Here is a 25725-nt window from a genome sequence, read left to right as displayed (position 1 = left end):
TATTTATATATCGCATTTTTATACTTGGTATACGGTGTGGTTGCTTCGGTTCAAGCGTGCATATATTCTTAAAAGGGGGAAAAGCCACTTCTAGACCACTGGTGCACATAAGACACATTGATGTATAGTATAGACTCGTAGCAGTCTAATGCCTCCACATTATGATTCAGTATAACACTTAGCCATACTGTAGCCATGTGCATGGCCTCTTAGGCTTAGAAGTGTTGACCTTCTTCACACTTCTATTAAAAAATCCCAATCCTTCCAGTACTTTTTAGATGATGTATACTACAGAGGAAGTTCTTTTCTTTTTTAATTTCCTTTCTGTCTAACATGCTCTCTGCTGACACTTGTCAGAACTGTCCAGAGCAGGAGAGGTTTGCTATGGGGATTTGCTCCTACTCTGGAGAATTCCTAAAATGGACAGAGGTGTCAGCAGAGAGCACGTTGTCAGACAGAAAGGAAATTTAAAAAGAAAAGAACTTCCTCTGTAGTATACAGCAGCTGATAAGTACTGAAAGGATTGGAATTTTTTAATAGAGGTAATTTACAAATCTGTTCAACTTTCTGGCACCAGTTGATTTAACAGAATTTTTTTTTCCAGTGGCGTACCCCTTTAAGTTTGAAATGTATACAAAGATTTTGGATGCTAAAAACTGTCCTAGAACTGCACTGTGTTAACAGGGTTTAAAGCATGGGTACTCCACTAATTTTAGTAGAGGTTCGGTGAAGGTCCGAGCTAAACGCTAAGACCTGGTTCACACCTAGCGGCCACAGTGCCACGCCAGAAATAGGCACTGCCTGTTGTAGAACATAATTAGAACTTACTGTGCTCCTGGTATAATACTGTCACACACTGTGCCCCTGAACATAATGTCACATGCTGTATACCTAAATAGAATGCTGCCAAACACTATGCCCCTGATATAATACTGCCACACACCTGTCCCTGAGTATAGTACTGCCAAAAATTGTGCCCCTGATTATAATGCTGCCTCACACTGTGCCCCTTAGTATAAAACTACCAGATGCTCAGACCCCAAATATTATATTGCCACTGTGCCCTGAAGCGAATTATACCTCTGTGTCGCTTAAAAAAATGAATGAGGGCCCCCCCCCCCCCCCATATTCTACAGCTGTTGCAAAATGAAAACTGCCATCATGCAGACAGAAGAGCATGATGGGAGCTGTAGTTTTGAAACAACTGTAGAGAAAAGGTTGGGAAATTCCTGTTATACACATACTTCCAGGGCTGGGCTGGGAGCAAAAAAAGGACCGGGCATATTAGACTATGCATTTTTGTTTTTTTACGGTGGGTGTCACAGAAGTCTAAAACCATCTCGGTTTAAGTGGCTCTCCAGCTGTTGCAAAGCCTCTGGCATTATGGGAGTTGTAGTTTTGTAACAATTGGACAACCACAGATTGGGGTAGTGTCACCCATCATCACTGCAGAAATTACAAGTGACTACAGCTCTGATGGGACAGTCAGGAGAATAAACAATTGTATAATGACTCACAAGAGATGTCCTCTCTGTTGTCTTTCCTTTTCTTCTTCATCTGGTCCTTGTCGTCTTTCAGCTTCATCTTCTCTGCAGAGTCTGACACCCGGACATCATTGGTTACTTTGTTAGTAGATCCTCATCCTCTGTGTAAAGACAATAATCATTATAATCCTGGCAGACATCATGACCCCTAAAATTATACAGTGACCCCCCGACCTACGATGGCCCCGACATACGATAATTTCAACATGCGATGGCCTCTCAGAGGTTGGGAAATTCCTGTTATACACATACTTCCAGGGCTGGGAAGCAGAATCTCGGTGAAAACAATAGGACTCTGCTGCAAGCAGATTTCTGCCAGAGGAATGTCCTCAATGGGGATGGGCCTTAAGTCCCCCCAGACCCCTAAGTCCTCTTCCAGACCCATCTTTTCCCTCCTCCTTCAGGTTCCTAGAGACTCCTCTGACCCATAATTCCTCATCCAGACTCCTCTGCCCCCCTGACCCCTAAGTCCTCCTCCAGACTCATCTACCCCCCAAGACCCCTGCATCATCCTTCTTTACACTTTTCTGCCCCCCCCCCCACTCTATCCCTTTCTGCCTTATTACCCCCACCCCCAAGACCCCTACATCATTCTTCTTTATTTTTCTGCCCCCCAGATCCCCTTATCCCCTTCTGCCCTAACACCACCACCCCTGCCCCCAAAGACCCCTGCATAATTTTTACTTTTATGCCCCCCAGACCCCTTTATCCCCTCCTAACCCTAATACCACCACCCCTGCATCATTTTTACTTTCACCTCCCCTTCTGCATAATTTACTTTCAGTTGTATGGCACCGGGTGCAGATGGCTGGCCCCGCGGACGGCACGGTCCCGCTTCTTCTCTGTCGCAGGTCCCTCGCTGCTCCACTGCTAATCGCGCCACCTGCATCATAGGAGAAGCACAGCCGGGCAGCTATTCATTTGTATTGGTGTCTGAAAGACACCTGAACCAGCTGGAGATCCAGATGACTGGCGGCCACGGTCCGAATATGGACCGTGGTCTGCCAGTTGAGTACCGCTGGTTTAAAGGAAGCATTTTTGGTAAAGCACCCCTTGAATTATAAATAGTTGAATAATCACCTGTTGGCCATTCTGGGATCAAGACTTTTGTAAATTGTGTCTGCCTAACTTCTATTAGTTCCTCCATAATGGTTAACAAAATTTGGAGTTCTGCTATGGTATCAGCCATTATCTGTAGAAAATGATTTCAATCCTAAGAACTGGTCAGGTTACTAGTCTAGCATAGATCAGCGGTCTCCTTAAGGAGTTTAAGCAATTATTAATTGATCTGTAAAACATGGGATCAACCTTCTTTCGTAGATTTTCCTTTTAAAGTTTTTCCCATAATTCTCCCTTGAGAAAAGAAATACAGGGAAAGGGCATCCATTGACCACGATCTGCCGGAATCTGATGTTTTTTACCACCAGCTACAACATTATTATCCGCTAAGTAAATTGTTTAGCCTTGAACGTGTGGGGCCTTTGGGAGCCGTATTCCCAACCTTAAAAACAAAACAGCAGGTAGCAGTCATGTTGGCATGCCGGAGAGAAATTCTTCTCCTACAATTGCTTTGCCCTCTAGTTGTCCTAAGTCAGAGTCCTGAACCTGATCTTGAATCATGCGCAGCCACGACTTAGTCACCATTGCTTCCCTTGCAGGAATTTTGCACGTTTTGACAGTTTAGGGATTTGCTGTGCACACAAGTTGATTTTTTCTTTCCTCCTGCATTAGTTTGCCCGTATAGGATGTAAAGCACTCATTGTCTCACTGTCATAGTGCTGACTGCCATTCCTATGGTGGTAGGGTTATTATATCTATGAAGAGGGAGCATGTAAGTAATGAGCGTTGGGATACCATTAGTATGCCTGAAATGGTTTAATGAAATCTTAGATCATGACACGTCAGGATCTGTTCTTATCATTCGGACAGCTCCATCTGCGTCTTTAATAATTAATCCAGTTCACAAAGAGTTCAGTCTCGCGCACTCATTTAGAAACCTTCTTTAGAGAAACACCTCTTTGCCTGCCAGTCCCAGGGAGAAATTGTCTTCTGCTTGGCTAGCTGCAAAGATATCAAGACACCAGTGCAGTTTTAGGACCATACATTCACCAGGTAACAAAAGCTCCAGGGAGGACAATTTGGGTCAGAACATGTGCACTTCAGCTGGGTTACTTAGAATAGTGTTTTTCTTCCACTGTCTTATCATATCCATGTCAGCACTGCAGGCTGTGTGGAATGAATTTTTAAATGCAAGGCGCAAGCAGACATGATTCAATTGAGCAGGTTATAAAACACGCAGCAAGACTTGTACTGTGCTTGGGCAGAAGGAGAAGCTGTAATGTCTTGCATAGTGTAGCTGAGGGACCGCTCTGTGGTTCATCTACAGATTCACCAGCCTGACCTTTTAGAAGACCTGGCCGTATTCAGATTCAATGTTTAAGAAGGAAATACATGTCTAGTAGGGTTGGGTTCACACTATCATTGTTCCCCCCTTTGTTCTGCCCCATATTGGCCACTAAATATGTTGCATGCTATACACAGTGGGACTCAACGGCCCAAGTTGACACTAATGGGGTCCATCCAGTTTCCAGCATGATGTTCATTGGACGGAACCTACATTGGAGGAACCCAATGGAGTCTTCAACATTGTGAACCTTATCAAACTTTCAGTGTTGATGACTGGTATTCCAATGTAGGCAATGAAGATCAGTTTTCAAGGTCATTCTGCCATGTCAGTCTTGAAATAAGACAAAAAGAGCAGAAGCCTCACTCAAACAATATTCCTTTCTTCAATCTGTTGAGCCAGCAGAGTAACATACATATACCTTAGCCTAAACCATTCATGCATGTAGCATGTCTCAATGGAGGTCCTTGTTGATTAAAAAAAAATGGTCAATGTTTTGATCACCATGCCCTGAGGGGGTTTCTCGATCAATCTCACTGGCTGAAGTGTAGACATGTTGTCAGTCAAAACAGATTATATCAGTCAGGTGCCAAGATCTTTAAAGGGGTATTCCAGGCAAAAACATTTTATAGGGAATAAAATGTTTTTGCCCGGAATACCCCTTTAAGGCTGAGGTTTTGAGGCTGAGATTGTAATTCTGGACATGTCCACTTTGGTGGTTAATCTAGTGCAAGTAGATCAGCTGCTGTTCACATGGTTCTCGAGGCTGAAACTGTATATTACACAAGTGAACTCATTAGCTTTGACTTCCTTCAGGCATGTTTTTACAAAATTCCCTATTTATGAGCAACTTCTGCCCATTGTTCATGGGGATGTGACCTATGAAAGCCTGAAAAAAAGCTGGCCATTGTCTATGGAGAATAATAGCCATGTACTTTTAAAAGAAAAACACAAACACATGCACGCTCTTTGTCTATGTTGTTGTTTTCTTGTGAGTCCTTACATGACAGCGGGTGGCGGATTGCCAAGCTGGAGCATACACCCTACTAGTTATTCCAACAAACACACACATTGTTCTCATTACACAGGGTGGGGTGAGTAGAATTCGAGGCTTCCTATAGTCTGACTTTAAACATTTCTCATAAATTCTTCACATCTGGAAGTTCTGCTTGGTAGGTCGGGAAACTGGTGAAGGTTTAAACGCTAATTTATAATGCTGAGGATCTCCTGGGGGGTTTATTATGACTCGAAAACCTCTTCAGGTTTCGTAAAGATAGCTATTGTAATGATTTAAGATTGATCACCTATTGAACGTGCAGACATCCGTCTTGGTTCTGGCTGTTCTTACAAGAATTTCTAATTAGATTAAAGCAAACGTAATTTGTCTTGAGAATAAGAGAGTACTATTTGATTTACCCAAGTAATGTATGTGCTAGTCTTAAGGTAGCTACACACATTAGGTTATAGTTGGACAAGCTGGCTAATATATGTGAGACTGGACAACCATCTAATATATGTGAGACTGGACAACCATCTAATATATGTGTGACTGGACAACCATCTAATATATGTGGGACTGGACAACCATCTAATATATGTGGGACTGGACAACCATCTAATATATGTGGGACTGTCCTGACTTAATACAACAGATGTCTGAGGAAGGGAAATGGACTGTTGGATTTCAACATACCCGATCCCTTTGTTTTTGAAGAAGACAATCTGAGGTGTCTGGTCGATGGTTTATACACTCTCCCTATTCAGAACACATGGCTTGGTCTAGTATGCAAGCGTATGAAGGGTGAAATAGCCCAAAAAAATGTTTAGCCAACAGCTTTCTAAAGTGTATGGCCAGCTTTACCCATTCTGCTATGTTTGTACTCATCCCACTTGCAGGCAGAACCAATATGCTGCTATGCCTTGTGCAGGGTGCCAGGAATTGAACATGAGATGGGGATTAGAAGAGTATGAAAGAGAGTCAGTGTGTCAGACACCAAACCAGATAAACATTAAGGTCTTGGCAAAGAACATATTCCAAGGTCGAAACGTTGCATCCCCGTATATTGATGTGGCAATAAACTGCTAATTTTTGGGGGACTCTGTTCTGGAGTGCTGTCTTCCTCCTCACTTTTGTTCTTAGATCTAGCACAGATGTAACTAGACTTAATTCTTTGTGTCAGCGCAATATTCCAGCTTGCCATTAAAAAAAAAAGTTTACTTATTTTTATTTATATTTTTAATTATTGTATTCTGTACATTTTTGAATGTCTTATATAGTTAGTTGGTGTGCGTAATAAATTGTCAAATTGTGCATAAGATAAAATAAATCAATAAGATAAGCCTGGCTGTTTGCGATGGAGGTCTCGGCAGCAGATGTGGGTGATCCTGTTACCATATTTACTTTCTCCCTTACAAGTCCTCGATGTTCCACTTAGGTTTATTTCTCGTGTGTCCCTAAGTCCCCACTTAAAACTCCTTTGTACGATGGCTAAATGTTCACTCTTATTTTGCTCATTCTTTCCATTCTGTTGGCAAACTATGTTTGAACCTTATTAATAATGAACGTAACTGGTGAGAGACATAATTCAAAGTGATGGTCCTGATGTCAGTCTAATGTGCATTGTTAGATTTCCCCAATGATTTTTTTGTATGCTGCATTTTATAGTGTTTGGTCGACTGCCCTTCTTTTCTCCAAACCATCTCACATATTATTCAATAGTTTGAACAGCGGTCACCGGGCCTCTTTAGACATGTTTTGTTATAGATCATAATAACCCTCTTCTCCTTGGAACTTCTGTTTAATAGCCTGTTTAACTATGGAGTCACTTTTGACTTATGGTTTTCATAGATTGGCCTTTGGAATAAAGGGCATTGTAGTTTAAAATAAAAAAAATCACACTTGACCTTTGGTGAACCAACACTATTTGAAGTCATGTGGAGTATTTTCCTGTGTGTTTGGTTTTTTAAGTCATAATCTCTGTTTTCACCTCCGGAGTGTTCTTATACTACACATTAGTGTAAGGGTTCATTCACATCTCGTTTTGCACATCCGACAACCAGAAAAGGTTGCCGCACCTGTGCCATACCCCTTCTATTTCAAAGAGCCGGCTGGAGTCAGCTAGTGACTCCGGTCAACTCATTTTCCAATGGCAAGAGGCAGTTTTGAAATTCTCTGCTGAATCCGGAATATGAATGCACTCTAACGGACATCGGCTGCCCCCAAAAGAACTGTGGTCTAAAGTCTATTGACAGGCTAGGATTTGGAAGACATTGGCAAAGACTGTAGACTTTTGTGGTTTCCATCCTAAGTGGATATAGCAATATTCCTCCATATCTTTCATACAAATGACTCAGGATACCAGTGAACCTCATTGATTTATAATGGGTTCTATCAGGTTTTCTGTTTACTGTTCTAATTCAGTCAAATATAGCAGTCTCTCCAACAAAAGTGTGAACACATTCTTGGCAACATTTGCCATGGCCAGTTGTGGTCTGGCTTTTGACTTGCACTAAGTGCTGGTGATATGTTTTGATGACGTTCAAAGGCACTTTGTTGTATCAAGACCTACCTCTGTGGGGATCAGAAAGTATCTGGCAGAGGATTTTAGTACTCTGCTGGAATTTTTTTTTTTTAAATCAACTGGTGGTAAATTACTTCTATTTAAAAATCTTTAATCCTTCCAGTACTTAGCAGCTGCTGTTTGCACGTGAGGAAGTTCTTTTTGAAAATAACATCCTCTGTAATATACAGCAGCTGATAAGTACTGGAAGGATAAAGATTTTTAATTGAAGCAATTTACAAATCTGTTTTTACTTTCTGACACCAGTTGATTTAAAAATAATTGATTTCCACCGGACTACCCCTTTAAGACCCTTCGTCCAGTATAATTTAACCATATTTTTAACTTCTAGAGTAGAACTGTTCAAGTAATACACTCAGAAAGATACCAAACATTGTTGAAAGCCGAACATGTTTTCAAAATCACCATTTTATGGACTCCTCAACGCCTATTTTATGTTTTAAGATGTTAAAGTTTCTTATCAAAGCTATATAACTTGACCAACTGTGAACGCTTTTTTTTTTTTTTTTTGCATATTTGTGAACATTTTCAATGTTTTTCTCTCTGCAGCTCAATCTTGTTTTCTTGGTGATCACGCTGTGCAAAATGGTGAAGCACTCCAACACTTTAAAACCAGACTCCAGCCGCCTCGAAAACATTAAGTAAGTGACCCGCGTGCTCTGTTCTGAATGGGAATTCTGCGTTCACCATTCGGCAGTTTATCAGTCAGCAATAGAGATGTCAGTAGTCCATTAAGCCGGCTACCGTCACGCTTCTTCCACAGTTGTTGTACGCACTGGTCAAAGATAGATAATTTGTTCCCTGAAATGATGCTACAAAATTGCATAAATGAATTAAAGTACTCTGTAGCAATAGGGTAATTTCATTTGCATTTAAAATGCAGTTTAAAATGATGTTCTCGTCCACAAGGCTGATATGATTATGTGAGGTTTGTTTTGCTAAATGGCTTTTGTGATGTAGGGATTGTAAGTACTTTCCACTCGTAATCCAGCGCTCCTCCGAGAATTGACTCTTTAATACTAATGTTAACTTGCAGATTATCTCCTATAGTCAACTAATTAAGGAAATGTTTGTTTTAATCCCGATACTCCTAGAATTATTGGAACAAACCATGAGTTTAGAAGTCTTTTCGTTGACCTCCTCAGTGTTTTATATGGCTTTTTTAAAAAAGTTATGTTTGTTCCATTGCTTAAGCCTGGTAGGTGCGGAAAGAGTTTTATAGTTGGTGCTTATGAGATATTATAATAAGATATCAGTGGACCTCACTTACCATGTACTTTCTTGTCATCTTTTTTTAAGGAAGGTATTTATCACTCTTTTAAGAAAAAATTAAATAGTAGCTTAAAAAGTTTTTATTAATGTTTAATATCAACCTCAACTGAGAAGTTGAAAGTCTTGTTGTTGGGATATCATTTCTGATTCATAAGTCAAAAGGGCGGGTTTAGCCATTCATGGTCAGGTAAGGTGGCCTAACTGGTGAAATGGAAAGGTATGAGAGGTTAAGCTTTTGTCATCCGTGTCCACATAGTTGGGCATTGTATTCTATGTTTGATCGGTTAGGCTTTTCAGACTATGCACAGTGTTAATATGACTGTACACAATAGACTAACGTCAGGTGAACCTTCCAATTTCGGTGGGATTAGCCAGTGCTCTAATGTGTATGGGATGCCCTCCCACTCTCTCCCAACGGCAGATGGCTGGGGAGAGAAGGGTTAGGCATGTTGGATTTAATCATGCCCGATCCTTTTGTGTTCAAAGAGATAAGCCGATACCAGATGAAGCACTTTCTTCCCTACTCCGTTGCAGAATACATGCAAGCTTAGCTATGGGTACCATACCTAAGGGATACCAAAAGGACTTTATTAGTGGTCCATGGCAATAAAAGGAAGGTTAAGGGAACAATGCCAGTTGGCTCAATGCATTGAGGCCAAGAGTTATTCTATCTGTTCAAGCCTGTGTACTAATCTGTAGTAACTTTGAGCAGAATTGCACCATAGTGTATACCAGGACATAGACTTGTCTTTCTGTTAAAGTGCTACAATAATATACTCCTCATTGCATGCTGCATGATGGTAGAGAGGTTTTTGTTTGAGCATCTCTCTCTCTTTCTTTCCTGTTCCTCCCTTTGTCTCATCCACTCCAGTAACTATCGTGTATGCGACGGCTACTATAATACGGACTTACCTGGGTAAGGGGAATCCTTACATTAACAATTCTAGCATGATATTAATTATTAGAACATTTTTAATCCCTATTCCAAACCAATAATATATTTTTTTTTTCATAATTTGGAAAGTATATAACTCCGACCCACTCCCCTTACTTTTTATTTTTGCCTTGTGTATAAAAATGCGGCTTTTTCTCTGCTCCACTTCTGTCTCTAACAATTTGATTTCTCTCCTCTGCTTGTAATGTTCTCTAGATATGAAGATAATAAGCCTTTTATCAAGTAAGAGACCATTAGCTAGATGTGGAATGCCCTAACTGAAACCTTCTTCGTACTCCATTCCATTTCCGTTCTTTTTTCTGTTCATTTTTAGTTGGGTTATACATGGAAATGTCCCTCTCCTGTCTTCGGTCCTATTTGTCCCTGCTATCCATATTGTGTATCTTGTCTTCCTCTCATTGTGGTTGTCAGGGCATGCCTCATTACTTTCTCGGTGTATTTTAATATTCATTTCAGCTTTTTGTGATGAGACATCATGAGCATAAAAGTAAATTCTAGGTTTTGTAAAGAGTTAAATTTTTATCTGGACCCATAGGGTTTCTTTTAACATTGAGAAGAAGTTGAAAGCTGTTTTGTGAAGGACCACACGTTTATACACTGTTGATTTACATAAGTGCTATCAATAACATTTAGATATATATATATCTATATATAGATATAAATAAATATATATATATATATATATATATATATATATTGAAATATGGGTTTTCTGTTTGGATTTCCATTTCACCGATCCTCTTATCAACAAATGTTAAGGACTCTTTCAAAGATCTTATTGGCTATACACCTTCAATAGATGTCAACCAACAGCTATTCCTCCCATCCTCCCCATATATATCCTCACTCAGATCAGCCTAAAATGCATGTGTTTTCATGAGGAAGAGGGGGATTAGCAGCTACAAGGTACCTTAGACGGCAGCTCATCTCTCTTGAGAACAAAAGGATCGGCTGTTGACATTCCATCTTCATTCCCCACCATCTTCTGTTGGAGGAGAGTTGGTTCAATGCCATACACATGATATATTTGGTCGGTCCTTCCTAAATCAAAGGGTTTGGCACCTCAAGAGTGGGATCATGGCAAAAGCTTATGTGACCACTCTTGTTGTGAAGGATTATGCCAACTGAGTTATTGTTTTATGGGACGACTCTTCAGCTATATATTTTGACCAGTTCTTCTGAGCCACATCCTCTTTTAGAGGCCACCTGGGTACGTGAGGAAATTAATCAACATGGAGTGTTACTCATAGCACTTTCTATGTAAATCAGTTTCCAAATTTGAAATGTAACTGTTCTGTAAAAAAAAAAAAAAAAATGTATCCCAATGTGGAACATGTCAGATATGAGAAGGACCATCTTCTGCGAATAGAAAGATGAAGATATGTCCTTATTGATAAACTGTGTTACAACAATGTTGACAACTTTTTTTGCAGCTCAGTGTGATTTTAGATACTTCCATTGAAGAACCAAAAATAGAAATGTTTTAAATCTTTTAAAGAGCATTCATCCAACTAGTCCAGATGGTAACCCTCTCTTTCGTCTCTTCGCAGGTCCTGGGTTCTTGGTGCTTTCGCCCTCATGTGTCTGCTCGGTGTCACGTGGTCTTTTGGCCTGTTTCTCATCAATGAGGAGACTGTTGTAATGACGTACCTTTTCACAGTGTTCAACGCCTTCCAAGGAGTGTTTATTTTTATATTTCACTGTGCCCTTCAGAAGAAAGTAAGTTTGTCAAGAATGGCATCTAACATATTGAAGCGTTTGTTTGAGTATGTGTAAGGCCCCTTTCACACTGCCGGTATGCCCCGTCAAATACGGCTGTCAAACTCCCTTTTTTTCGCAGCTTGACAGCAGTAATTTTGACAGGTCATAACGGCCAATAACAGGTCCTTATGGTCCCCATTATAGTCAATGCGGTCCGTCGGGCACCATTATTTTCGGAGAGAATAGCCAAAGAAAAAGTCTGTGCTAGCACTATTTTTTTTCTCTGGCTATTCTCGATCCTAAAATAAGGGGCTACACACTGCTGGAGACAACCGGCAGTGTGAATGTAGCCTAACATGGATACGTTATTCAGCAGAGTTCTCTTGAAAGGGAATGTCCATCATTGCAAAATTAGGTTCTCGTTGTTCCTGAAGAAAGTCATTTTTGGTTAGTTCTGTACCTGATGGTCCAGTTGTACAAAATTTTTGTTAAAGCAACTTGTTAGTGGGATTGTCTCAGACTTAAAAGAATCTATATCCCATAACAACGATCAGCTTTATGTAAACTATATCCAAGGATTATATGGTTGGCCAGTCAACATAGGGGTCGGCATGTAATACTGTGTCTTTTTATTAGACATCCCATGTAACCTTTTTAGCCTTTGGGTAAAGTTGACCTTAAAGGACATGGCACACAAGATTACATTGAAAGATTAAACCACCCTCAGAATTAGTGGTGGTCCAACTGTTGGGTTCCCTGTCCCCTAAGTGAGTGGAGCATATGCACACACTGACGTTCCCTTCTGAGACAAGAAACCCTAGATCTCATATTTGGTGTTGGTCCCAGTAGTCAGACCCCATCAATGTTATGGGTAGTACTTGGAATATACCCACTTTAATCCCAAAATAATTTGATAATATAGCACCTATAAGGTGAAGAACTGTTTAGCTAAGTTCATGGCTTTTCTGAAGATTTCCTCAAATCAAATTGACAGTCTTTTAAGGTGGAAAGCTTCCACATGTTATCCTGTCCTTCTTTGCATATGTTATTTTTTTTTATCTGGTCGCTTTTATTTTTTATTCCATTCTTACTAGTCGGTCACCAAATTGAGATAGAATTGTGAAAGTGAAAACTATTATGTTTCTGACTTGACAAGATGATAACGTTGCGTTTCTATCCGCTCTGAGCAAGCTGTAATTTTGCCTGTAATGACAGAGGGATGTGCAATACAGACAGATAATGCTCATCCTTGGCAATATAGGTATGAAGAGAGATGGTTCCAGCGAGGGGGGTTATTTGGGCAAAATGCCGTTTTTGATTGGTATTGTCCTAGTTCTGAGATGTTTTGAGGCAGTTAATATCCATTATGGGTTCCAACTCGAATTCTCAGACGGTGTCTCTTGAGGTAATTCAAAACTACAAGTTCCATCGTGCCTTTCTGTAAGAAGGGTCCAGCGGTTCAGCCGAATTCAGAAAATTACTTAGTCTTGAACCCTATCGTAGGTCAACATTGTGCAATTTCTGGAGCTATTTTTAAAAGAACATATACTGTACAATGAGTCATAGGAGCCTTATGTGGCTGCAGATATGTGATAATTCTATTCCATAAAGAAAGCCTTATTTTTTTTTCCCAGCTTGAAAATTGCTTAAGGATATGGCAGTATAAAAATACTCTAGGCAGAAACAGACACTGCCGGCATTCACAGACCTACAGATCTTTCACAATCCTGTTGGGCATTGACAGTATGATAAGGTCATGATCTTGTAGGATACAGACTTTCTCTGTACTACTCTCTTGCTTGGATTCTTGTCGTTTTGTGCAAGAAAATTATTTGCGCTAAGACACAGAGGAAATGAAAAATTAAACTAGTCTTACCGTGTGTTTCTGCTTTAGGAAAGTTATAGTTTTCAGGAAAGTTATGGCTTTCAGGCTTAATACCCACCTTATATGAAGGTGGGTATTGGCTAAAACAAACTCGTGAGCCATTCTAAGAGCTTTGACCATACTGCCACCTTCGGCTAATATTTAAAGGAAGAAGCATCCAGCTTTGGGCCAAATATCTAGTTAGGCTGTTAGATGAGACCAAAGAATATTTGTATTTTTTATTATATTGCGATATAAATCTCCAGTATATTTCACAGTGCTGTAGAGTTCGACCCTGTCCTCACTGGGGTCCAAATTGTAAATGCCATATTAACTTATTAGTATATTTTTGTAGTGTGGGAGAAAACAGGAGTCCCTGGAGGAAACACAAATACAGGGAGAACATACAAACTACATGCAGATGTTGTCCTTGGTCAAGCGGTCTGGCTCCGTTTCCCTCTGGTGCTGTAGAAAAATGCCGAAGGGAAATTAATGATAGTAATGATCCTGTTCATTCAAATGGGACAGTTGAGATGGGACACATCTCGCAGAGTTTTCCCATCCTGCCTGCAGAAATAACCGGGCATAGGACCATGCCACAACTGATGCACTTTGCCATTAGTTGTGGCATCAGGTGTGACCGGTCATCCGGCTTAGTTCTGACCTATGTGACAGTACCCTTAGAATCCAGGGCTTTCAATATTGTTGTTCAGAGTAAGATTTAATGGTATTCCAAGAAAGGTCTTATTTGTTAGGAGGTCCAGGCTCTGCTGTGTATGTAGCTCTAAGAGTCTATAAGATGCTGTAACAGCTGAATGTTCTTTCAAGCTTCTTTTAACTTTTCCTGCTAACTTTTAATGGTAAGTCATGGTCTAAAAAAGACTTTACCTTCAAAAATAATTATTGAACCAATCTGATGAATACTCTTTTGAATGTCTCCTTAAAAATGTCTCATAACACTAAACCAAGGATTACCATCGATCATTGGGTCTTTTTCTTACAAACAAATGTGTATACATATTACAAGCGGTGCTGGGCCAACCATATATCTAATGCCAGTGATGCTTTTAGTTTGGGTCTCCAGACTCTAGTCGTGCCAAAATGTGCACCTCTAGTATGTATGCAAATATGCATTGTGTGAAAGTGGCCTTTGTTTTAAACTATGTAGCATGACTTTGTTTGCAGTGATCCCATTATTTGGATGTTAATGGCATACTATTACTTATTTTCCTAGGCCTTTTTTAATTTTGTTGCCCTTTAACTCAACTTTAATGATCTATATTAACTTTAATTGTCATCATTTTATGATCCGGGTGTCTTTTTATGGTGGAAATAACCATAATAATTTCAAACTTGTGCCAATGCCAGGCTTAAGTAGCTTTGCTGTGATCCTTTGATTTCCAGTTCAGTCAAAAGTTGAGCTAATGAAAGAAACTTTTCTATTTCATTATGACCCTAGAGAGCGGCTACACCAGTCAGATGCTAATTAAGTTCTCCAAGAATGTCAGCTCCTACTTTTTGTTGACTTTACCGTAGTAAATCAATGGCCATATAAACAAACCCATTAAGCGTCGGGAGATGAAAGGAGGGCCCTTACGTTCCGCTTTATATCTCCACCTTGTTTAAATTTGTATATCCCTTTCACAGGTACGTAAGGAGTACAGCAAGTGTTTCAGGCACACTTACTGCTGTGGTGGTCTTCCAACCGAAAGCCCTCACAGTGTGGTGAAAGCTTCGACTGCAAGAACCAGCGCTCGATATTCCTCTGGCACCCAGGTAACAAAGAAGTTGACAGCGTTTTTAATTAACCTTATTTATAGCAACCCTTTGGAGACTCTCGGTTCAGATACACTAATTGTCTCCTCATTACAGTCATCTAGACGGCAAATACAGCTTTTTTTTTTCTTTTCCCTTCTCGTCTTTTCCACGAGTGGATTCCCTTTTAAATTTTTGCTGCAAATCTTTTTGATTTATGTAATACTCCGCATCCTCGTAAACCTATGCCATAATAATCAATTAGCTTACTGCAAGGCTTTACTGGCACAGCTAATGTTGTTTTCGTACAATGGGTTTTATTTTAAGCAGTCTAATTGTGTGCTATGCAAAAAGTGAAATTAAGAAATACCCCCCAATTTTTTTTTGTTTGTTTGTTTGCCAACAGAGCCGCATCAGAAGAATGTGGAACGACACAGTGAGAAAGCAATCCGAATCTTCCTTTATCTCAGGTGACATAAACAGCACATCCACACTTAATCAAGGTATCTACCCACACCCCTTTATGTTGTTTGATTTATGTTCTTTTTTGTTACCCTGCCCTTGTTTAATCAGGTCTGTTCACTAAGTGTTGTAAATTCATGGACTTTTCGGGGTGGTTTTGCCAGGAGTTGGTACCTGATGCTTACTGTCAGTATAAGCCACATTATGAATTTCCATGGGGCAAAGGCCATTAGATCCCCCCAAAAAATCAAGTATGCCTACTACAGAGTATTGTACATGTACAGGGGCCTTTAGGCAGCATAGAGCTATAAGTGTGCACTGTTAAAGAAAAAGGGTCTCCCTATGCATGGACCAGCATGTCTGCTTGCAATCTATGCATTGTCTATTGAAGCTCCGGAGATACGAGTGCTGAACTTTGGGTATTTCAGGTGCTCCCATAGAAAGTGCATAGATTGCTGCTCCATGCACAGGGAGAAACTGGGCCCTGTTCTGGAGATTGTGGGGTTCTGACCTCCTGGGGATGATAAAGTAGTGGAGTACCACATTTGAGGTTGTTGGACAACACAAATATTCTTTACTGGTTTTCAATGTATTGAAAAATACAGCTGCAAGAAAAAGTATGTAAACCCTTTGGAATTATTTGGATTTCTGCACAAGTTGGTCATAAAATGTGATCTGATCTTCATCTAAGTAACAACAATAGACAATCACAGTCCGCTTAAACTAATAAAACACAAATAATTAAATGTTACCATGTTTTTATTGAACACACCAAGTAAACATTCACACTGAAAGTGGAAAAAGTATACGAACCCCCAGACTAATGACATCTCCAAGAGCTAACTGGAGTGAGGCGTCATCCAACTGGAGTCCAATCAATGAGATGAGATTGGAGGTGTTGGTTACAGTTGCCCTGCCCTGTAAAAAAAAACACCCACCAGTTCTAGGTTTGCTTTTCACAAAAAGCATTGCCTGATGTGAGTGATGCCTCGCACAAAAAAGCTCTCAGAAGACCTATGATTAAGGATTGTTGACTTGCATAAAGCTTGAAAGGGTTATAAAAGTATCTCCAAAAGCCTTGCTGTTCATCAGACCATGTTAAGACAAATTGTCTATAGATGGAGAAAGAAAGTTCAGCACTGCTGCTACTCTCCCTAAGAGTGGCCATCCTGTAAAGATGACTGCAAGAGCACAGCGCAGACTGCTCAATTAGGTGAAGAAGAATCCTAGAGTGCCTGCTAAAGACTTACAAAAGTCTCTGGCATATGCTAACATCCCTGTTAGCGAATCTACGATATGTAAAACAATAAACAAGAATTGATTTCATGGGATGATACCACAGAGGAAATATTCTGTGGACAGATGAAAGTTGAGTTGTTTGGAAGAAACGTACAACACTATGTATGGAGAAAAAGAGGCACAGCACACCAATATCAAATTCACATCCCAACTGGAAAGTATGGTGGTGGGGGCATCATGGTTTTGGGCTGCTTTGCTGCTTCAGGGCCTGGGCGGATTGCTATCATTGAAGGAAAAATGAATTCCCAAGTTTATCAAGACATTTTGCAGGAGAACTTAAGGCCATCTGTCCACCAGCTGAAGCTCAACAGAAGATGGGTGTTGCAACAGGATAACAACCCAAAGTATAGAAGTAAATCATCAACAGAATGGCTTAAACAGAAGAAAATACACCTTCTGGATTCGCCCAGTCAGAGTCCTGGCCTTAACCTGATTGCGATGCTGTGGCATGACCTCAAGAAAGCGATTCACATCAGACATCCCAAGAATATTGCTGAACTTAAACTGTTCTGTAAAGAGGAATGGTCAAGAATTGCACCTGACCGTTGTGCACCTCTGATCTGCAACTACAGGAAACATTTGGTTGAAGTTATTGCTGCCAAAGGAAGTTCAACCAGTTATTAAATCCAAGGGTTCACATACTTTCCACCTGCACTGTGAATGTTTACATGATGTGTTCAATAAAAACATGGTAACATTTAATTCTTTGTGTGTTATTAGTTTAAGTAGACTGTGATTGTCTATTAGTGTGACTTAGATGAAGATCAGATCACATTTTATGACAAATTTGTTCAGAAATTCATATAATTCCAAAGGGTTCACATACTTTTTCTTGCAACTGTACTGAATTTTGAAAGCTTTATGACACCATTGGGTACCAGAAATGGAGCTTCTGCTACATAAGCTGAGCCCCTTATTTGTATTGGCATCTGCCATATGAAGAAAGCCGGCAGCTAAGCTATGGACAAGTCTGATAGCCGACACTTTATACGTGTCGCCACCTAAGCATGTGTCATCATGACACTGCATACACAGTAGAAACTCCTCTTCCAGGTTCATCCATAGAGTTTTCAATATTAAAGCGGTATTCCGGGCAAAAACATCTTATCCCCTATCGAATGGAGGAGCAGCAGCCCACATTCTATGCCTAGCTGCATCTGAAGTTTCGGAAACCGCCGTGCTTCCGAGATGCGGACGTGACATCACGCCACACCCCCTCCATTCATTTCTATGGGAGGGGTCATAACGGCCGCAACGCCCCCCCCCCCCCCCATAGACAAGATAATGGAGGGGGCTGCTGCAGGGAGATCGTGGGGGGTCCCATGGGTGGGCTGCCCGCGATCAGACATCTTATCCCCTAACCTTTCGATAGGGGATAAGATGTTTTTGCCCGGAATACCCCTTTAAACTAATTTTTAGATTTATTTACTCTTGAAAACCACCGGTAACTTTTTGTTGTTGTCGTACAACCCTTTTATAAAAATACTTTTCATTACTATTATTTTACCTTTTTTTTTTTTTTAATAATTATTTTCACAATCATTGGCTCTTAAAAGGTTACACTCCTTTTAAGAGTCTATATATATTAATTGTATTAAAATTTTGTATTAAACCGTATAAATATACTTGGCAAATAAAAACTGGCTCCATATGTTTTTTGGAGCTTTAGTTCGTATGAGAACAAATTTCCCAAGAAGTTATGACTCTGTTTAGTAGAGTTCACAGCTGAACAGAGATCCAACACATATTTTATCATTTTCATTTTTTATTATATTTCTGAAATTTTTACTCTTACGCTTTTAGCCTTTTTTTTTATTATTTTTAAGTAATTTTTTGCCATGAATCAGCCCACTCTTTCTTCCCGATGTGCTAGACATTGTTCTTAATGGCCAACAAATTAAACTTGTCATTGCAAGAGATGTGTTGAAATTTGTTTTTTATGTGTATGTTTTTGGTTTTTTATTTTTTTTATATTATTAATATGTTTAAAAACCTGTGCTTGGAAAATTGTCCGCCTTTCACAGCATGTCTCTTTTGCATTAAGCAATGCCCTTTTTGGCACATTTTATCTTGCTTTCTCCATATTTGTTTTTCTTTTCTCTCGTCTTTTTTTTTACCATCTTTTTTTATTTTTTTTATTAACACAGATGTTTCCATTAGGGAATGCCCTGATACTAAAATATTCATTAAACATAGAATTCCCTCTTTGCTGGCACACAAAAAAAAGTAAGGATTTTTTTTCTTGCCGCATTACGTCAATTTCCCTGCCTTTAATTACCCATCTTGTCTGACAGTAATTCTGTGTAAATTATTAAATGTCACTCTCCGATGGTGTTTACTTTAGGGAATTTTTAAGGCACCTGTGAATTGGTAAAACTTTGCCACAATGCTCCATTTTCTCTTACAAATTAGCTGTTCAAACATAGTCCCTTATTTTGAGCTGAATTATATTTAACAATTGCAGAGCTGCTCATCAACGTGTCTAGCCATTTCTATTCTATAGCAATTTTTTACCATTTTCTTTCTGTAATTTTTTTTTTTTAGTTTTAATTTTTTATTTTTTGGGGAAAGAGGGCTGTTTGTGCTTCTCGACGTCACATGAACTGATGTCTTTATTTTTTTTTCTCTACCTTAGGAATGACTGGCAATTATCTACTAACAAACCCTCTTCTTCGACCCCACGGCACTAACAACCCCTATAACACACTGCTCGCCGAAACTGTTGTATGTAATACCCCTACTGCTCCTGTGTTTAACCCACCAGGTGTGCTACTACTTAATTCATTCATTCTGTCGCTCACCACATTCCTTAAGATAAAAAAAACTTACAGTCCTGCAGTTCTTTCTCTATCCTAAGTATTAACAGACATGCAGCACTGTCTATGCCGGCCTTTTACAACTGCACTATATTATAGTGTTGTTACCGGTATTTACCTATAATTATCCATGTTTTTAACACAGGTGGCATAAATCTTAATATACTATTTCAGGACTGACACTGAAGGTCCAAGAGTCCACCATCAAGATATTTTTCCCCGTAGAGGTACAGCTCTCTATCATACTAGGCGCAGTTCTAGCTTTGAGGAATTTTAAGCTTTTGGAATAGACTTATTATTGCACTTTGGCATCAAGTCTTGTGCAAAATGAACATGTTACCGGCGCAGACTATAGTATAGTGCAGCTTCATGCCGGTCTATGAACCGTAATGTTTACACTGATATCTTACATAATTTTTATTTATTTTAATTATTTTTCATTATAATACTTCAGTAGTACTAGTACACCTTTGTAGTTGTTTTAATGTGTGTTGTATATTGAAATATAGAAGACAAATATTATTTTTTTCATCCATTGATCTGCTAATTGTGAAACATGTAACACTTGATTCGATTTTTAACGTCAGTCTGTCCTTTCTGTTTTCTCGTTCTTTTGTTTGTTTGTTTTTTTGTTTGTTTTGTTTTTCCTTTATGCTTTCCTCTAGCGAACTACAGAGAGACAAGTATGGGAGTAAAACTTAACTTTGCCTATCAAATGTAAATTTTTTCAGCATGGTTTTTAAACAGGCACATTTTAAAACATAATTCTCAATCATGAAATAGACTCAGCGGGCAAGTGGTTCACAATCTGTATTCAAAGTCATAATCCTAATTAATTTTCAAATTGAATCTGGACTTTTTGTCTACATTTGGAATAACAGCAATGGATATACTGCAATCTCTGTTGGTAATATATTTGCAATGCTGAAATAATTTGCTGTTTTTTAAGGAGTGCTGTCAAGCAGAAATGTTTTATTTGCTTATCATTCCTACATTCCCACAGTAATCTTGCTACAGGCTAAGAAAGGACTTCAAGTGAATTACCTGAATCAGGAGCAAGGAAAATAAAAATAAAAAACGATTTTCTTATGTGCTTGTTGAAGCACATCAGAGAAAGACCTATTCCCCTGTTTACCTTTAAAATATTGGGGTAAAAATAAAAAATTTTACTATTTTGAATTTTAAAATTAAATTCGAATTTGAAAATCTATAATTAGGGTTAAAAAAATTTTTTTTTTAATCAATACAAAGCCTGTTTAGCAACTCTCATCGATTCCAGTCATCAATTTTTTTTGCACACTTTGGTATCTGCACAGTGCAGAATATTTTATTTCTATACCTTTTTTCTTTGTGATCAACTCTACACAAGTTTCTCATATCACAGTCAAGTCATCTGAACAAAATATAATAGACGTGCATCAATAAGCAAGAGGAAACCAAAATGCAAGTTGGCCAATGAAGGGTGTGAAAGAGTGTAGCATTCTTAAATGCTTATAGCAAAACAGAACTTGGTAGGTAGACAAGACTTACTTTTTGACTTTTTTTTTTTAGAATTTTTTTTAGAATCTTTTTAAATGTTTTTAGCTAGTGGAGCAAATTTGGTAAATGGCAAAAAAAAATTTTGGTAGTATTTCATTATAAAGTAATGCTTTATAATGAAGGATTTTTATTTATTTGTAAGATGTCAATACTTCATACAGCCTTCAAAAAAGTTTGTGTAGGTTGTTCCACTTCTTATTCATGGTATTTGTGGACACTATGTTCTGTCACAAGAATTTTGAATAAAATGAATTCATATATTTTTGGGAATGTTACAACCCTTTCTCACTCAAACCAATTTGCATTTTAGATTCAGTGCCTTGTCAATGAGCTGCAGCCTTAAGCATGATCATTGTGGCAGCCACGTCTCCCATTGTTCCGTTCTTCTCCTAAGCCTTGCATAAATTGCAGTAGCTTTACAGTGGGCAGGCTGTTCGCGAGATTTAAAATAAATAGATGAATTAATAAAATCACTTTTTTTTTTCTTCATATTTTTCTTAGTCAAGTGATTTCCATCCAATCCAACCTGTACTTTTCTTCCATTTCTTCTTTTTTGTTTTGGTTTTTGGTTTTCTTTTTTGTGTTCATCAAAAAATCACAAAAATAAAAATAAAAAAAATGAATGTGTACCATACCTCATTTTTGTCTACAACCCAGAGCATGTTTCTTTCCATAAGGAGACCATTCCGTCCACATGCCCAGTAGACTTTTTGCCAGGTTCGTACACGAGACAGCATGGCAGAGATGTCTTCTCATTACTACATCCAGTATTTATTTGGTTAATTTCTGTGAACCATGCTTACAGAAATTCCTGGCATTTCTGCATTTTGACCTTGGTGCCCAATGCTCACCCTGGGCTTTTAACACTTTACGTAGCCTGTGTGTGGGTTCATTCCGCAGTATCACTGTGACTGATGCAGACAGCAGGGCTTCCGGCAAACTCTCTTGACTTCTAAAAGCCCGGGGGGCCGTGGTTGGCGGATAAACATAATAGAGAACTCTAGAACATTAACCAGAAACAAAATAAATAAATAAAATCAAAGCTGTTTATTGCTAGTAATCCTTTTTGCTGAACCCTTGCTCTGAATAAGTTGCTGAGAAACCTAGTTATCCATCTTGTTGCAATAAATCGTTTTACTTTCTTTTATACATCAGCTACACTTAGCCCAGATAGCCTGAGCAGACAGACATAATGTGAGTGTGCACAGTGAGTCATTTCCACCTGCTCCGTCATGTCGTGGATGATGCTTGTGGGACCTTTGTTGTCTCTTGTGTGAAAGGTGGCTGTCCTTGTTTCTCATGATGTACGTGTATTTGTCCATTTCCCATCCTTTTTCTTTATTTTATTTTTTTATCTTTTATTTTTCCTTTTCTTTTTTGCACCCCAGAAAAAGGGAAACATTAGAGACATTGTTAAATTAGTTGCTTGCCAGTTTGTTGGTTTATGTTGTACATTTGCCTATGATTTTATGTATCTGTTTAGTTTTTTATTATATATATTATTTTAATTTAGTGTTGTTTAGGACAAATTTTATTAGGAAGTATTCTTGAGAATTAGAAATTATTAAAAAAAAAATTAATAAAAAATGTAATCTGTTCTAAAGGATTCAAACCATCTGATCTATATGACAGATGCTACATTAGCCAAACGTGATCCTTAAATTTGTTATCGACAGGAGAACTAAATGAGAAATTGCGGTTTGTCCTAGACGGCATTAATATTCTTTGTGGTTGAAATGCTCGGCAATTTGAACAAAATGTCCCCTAAACTGTGTGTGTTTTTTCTTTTCTTTCATTCTCTTTCAGGACATTCACTGAACCATGTCAGGGATTCAAGTGCCATGGATACTCTACCGCTAAATGGTAACTTTAACAACAGCTACTCTCTAAGGAACGGGGACTACGGTGACGGAGTGCAAGTTGTGGACTGTGGACTAAGTCTGAATGATACGGCATTTGAAAAAATGATAATTTCAGAACTAGTGCACAACAACCTGCGGTGTAGTAGCAAGAACCACAATTTAGAAAGAAACCTGCCTGTCAAAACTGTAATTGGGGGAAGCAGCAGTGAAGACGACGCCATAGTAGCTGATGCTTCCTCTTTGATGCACGGTGATAACCCCGGGCTGGAGCTTCACCACAAAGAGCTAGAAGCCCCTCTTATCCCGCAACGGACTCACTCTCTTCTGTATCACCCACAGAAAAAAGTGAAAACCGAAGGAACGGACAGCTATGTGTCACAGTTAACCGCCGAAGCCGACGACAATCTTCAATCCCCAAATAGAGACTCCCTCTACACTAGTATGCCCAACCTACGGGACTCTCCTTACCCAGAGAGTAGCCCCGATGTTGAAGAGGATTTATCGCCCTCTAGGAAGAGTGAGAACGAGGACGTTTATTATAAAAGCATGCCAAATCTTGGAGCTGGGCACCATCTTCAGATGTACTACCAGATAAGCCGGGGCAACAGCGACGGTTACATTATCCCCATAAACAAAGAAGGCTGCATCCCTGAAGGAGATGTCAGAGAAGGACAAATGCAGTTAGTCACAAGTCTTTAATAAAAAAGAAAAATTTAAAAGATTTTTTAGGAGTGCAAATGGCTCTTGCAGGTATTAAAACAAACAAAAAAAAAGACTAAATTTTTTTCGACTGAGGCCACCTTATTTGTGATTGGCAGCCTTGTAAGGACTCGCAGCTCTCCATTGTGTAGGAAAGTGATGGACATTTTCAGTTCTGTGAATTTCCTTTTTTAAATAAATTAAAAATGTAAAAAAAAAAAAAAAAAAAAAAAACTTTGTATATACACAGAGTATACTAAGATTATTTGTTACAAAGCAAAGAGGTACCAACACGGTATTTAAAATAAAAAAAAAATTTAAAAATTATCTGCTGCTGAATAAAAAAAAAACTTTTTGGAGGAAAAAAACTATTCAGTACGTCGTCAAAATCCAGCCATTTGCTGCAGCAGCTCCAGAACCTGATTTGTAAATACGGATGCCATTTTGTGAGGCCTGCATTGTATTATATACAAGATGTGGGCTCCGAAATCCTGTGGGATAGATTTACTGTACCATACTGTTTCTGAGTAGTCTGCAGGATGTTTTTGTTTAGTTTTTTTGTTTTTTTTTTCCTCCTGCTTTGCAGGTCACTGCAGATCCTTTTCATTACGGCAAAGATTAAGAACATGTCTAACCACTAGCAATCAAGCCACTGGCCTTATTTCATATGTTTTCTCAACTGTACAATGAACTGTTATCATGGAAAAATAATGGCAAAATAAATTATATTTTGTTCTATTGCTAGGGTGAAATACATTTGTGTCCAACTTAAACTAAATGTCGATGAAATAGTTTTGAAATTTGACAAAAAAAATATTGTGAAAAAAATCTCAAATTGCACAAAGCCTTTTTGTTTTGTTTTTCCTCTTTTTTTATATATATACACTCGCCTGTTTAATGTGGTATTAAATGAGACGATTCAAATTCATCATCAAAATGTATTTTTTTTTCATGACAATCTTTGTCCACGTTAGTATTTAATTTTTAATTTTATGTTTTTAATTTGATGCCAAATGCTTTTATTTTTTTTTTTTTTTTTTTTAGAGAAGAGCCTTTATTGTATATTCAGGAACCAATGTTGCCGTTAATTGCACAAATTTGGTAAATCTGGCTAAAATATTGAACAGGGATTCTTGGCACGAGCTAAATTTCTATAAATTCTGAAATTAGCGGTGCCTGACATATATAAATATATATATTTTTTTTAAATAACAGTCTGGAATATTACTCCATGATCTTTTCTGCCTATGTTTAGCCATTAATTTATTTTATAATTAAAGCATTGTGTACATTTTCAGTGAAAATTTCATTTTCTTTTATTTCATTTTTCTTTTAAACTTCAGCTGTTAATAAGAGCCCATCACTAATATCCAATGTAAAGATTAACACCTGTTTGACAGTAAATAAATGTGAATTTTTTTTTCAAAAATGCTACTGCTGTTTTTATGGTTTGTAGGGTTGAAACAGGCTGTTCCCAGAGTCCTTTGTTGACTTATTGTAGGGATAGTGAGAAATTAGCATACTTGACAATAAAACCTCTTTACTTTTGTAATGAAAGTCTTTTCTATCCATTACTTGCGCTAAGATTGCTGAAGGTTTTTGGGTGCTTTTGACGCTATCAACACAGACCCTTATTATGGAAGGTGATTCAATACAAAAAACAAGTGCCAACTAGGCACAAAATGACAATTAACACCTAATAATAAAACGTAACTTTTATTAAGCATGTATTAAGATGGATGTGAGTTAAAAAAATAAATATATAGTCACAGTTATTTGGAAGTTCACTAGTTACCACAGTGTAATGATGGATTGGAAATGTATCATAACCAATACTACAGCTAATGCCGCTAGCACTGTTGATATAGGTTATCATATATTATATTAGCCTAAAGCTGCAGTCCATTAGGCTACAAGCCGTGACAACACTGAATTTTAAAACCAAACAGACACTGCCACCTAACTAGTTTCA

The 25725-nt window shown here is 38.5% G+C and overlaps 1 protein-coding gene across 36 annotated transcripts in view; it reads left to right on the top strand.

Moving 5' to 3' along the window:
* Window positions 1–25310, top strand: part of ADGRL2 (adhesion G protein-coupled receptor L2) — a 218191-nt gene extending 192881 nt beyond the window's left edge. For 6 of the 36 annotated variants that reach the window (XM_056532572.1, XM_056532574.1, XM_056532569.1 and 3 more), the window contains 9 exons: window positions 8079–8170; window positions 9673–9717; window positions 9952–9978; window positions 11307–11475; window positions 14969–15097; window positions 15483–15579; window positions 19473–19601; window positions 20319–20336; window positions 22999–25310. In XM_056532572.1, the coding sequence (XP_056388547.1) occupies window positions 8079–8170; window positions 9673–9717; window positions 9952–9978; window positions 11307–11475; window positions 14969–15097; window positions 15483–15579; window positions 19473–19601; window positions 20319–20336; window positions 22999–23753 (1461 nt within the window). In that variant the 3' untranslated portion in view covers window positions 23754–25310. Of the gene's footprint in view, window positions 1–8078; window positions 8171–9672; window positions 9718–9951; window positions 9979–11306; window positions 11476–14968; window positions 15098–15482; window positions 15580–19472; window positions 19602–19798; window positions 19881–20318; window positions 20371–22347; window positions 22387–22998 lie in introns of those variants that run through there. The other 30 variants (XM_056532604.1, XM_056532578.1, XM_056532580.1 and 27 more) reach the window with 19 other exon arrangements.
* Window positions 25311–25725: the final 415 nt, after the last annotated feature.

Source organism: Hyla sarda, chromosome 7, assembly GCF_029499605.1.
Source record: "Hyla sarda isolate aHylSar1 chromosome 7, aHylSar1.hap1, whole genome shotgun sequence".
NCBI classification, from domain to species: Eukaryota; Metazoa; Chordata; class Amphibia; order Anura; family Hylidae; genus Hyla; species Hyla sarda.
The sequence above is the reverse complement of the archived record's forward strand: the minus strand, read 5'-3'. Positions and strand labels throughout refer to the sequence as shown.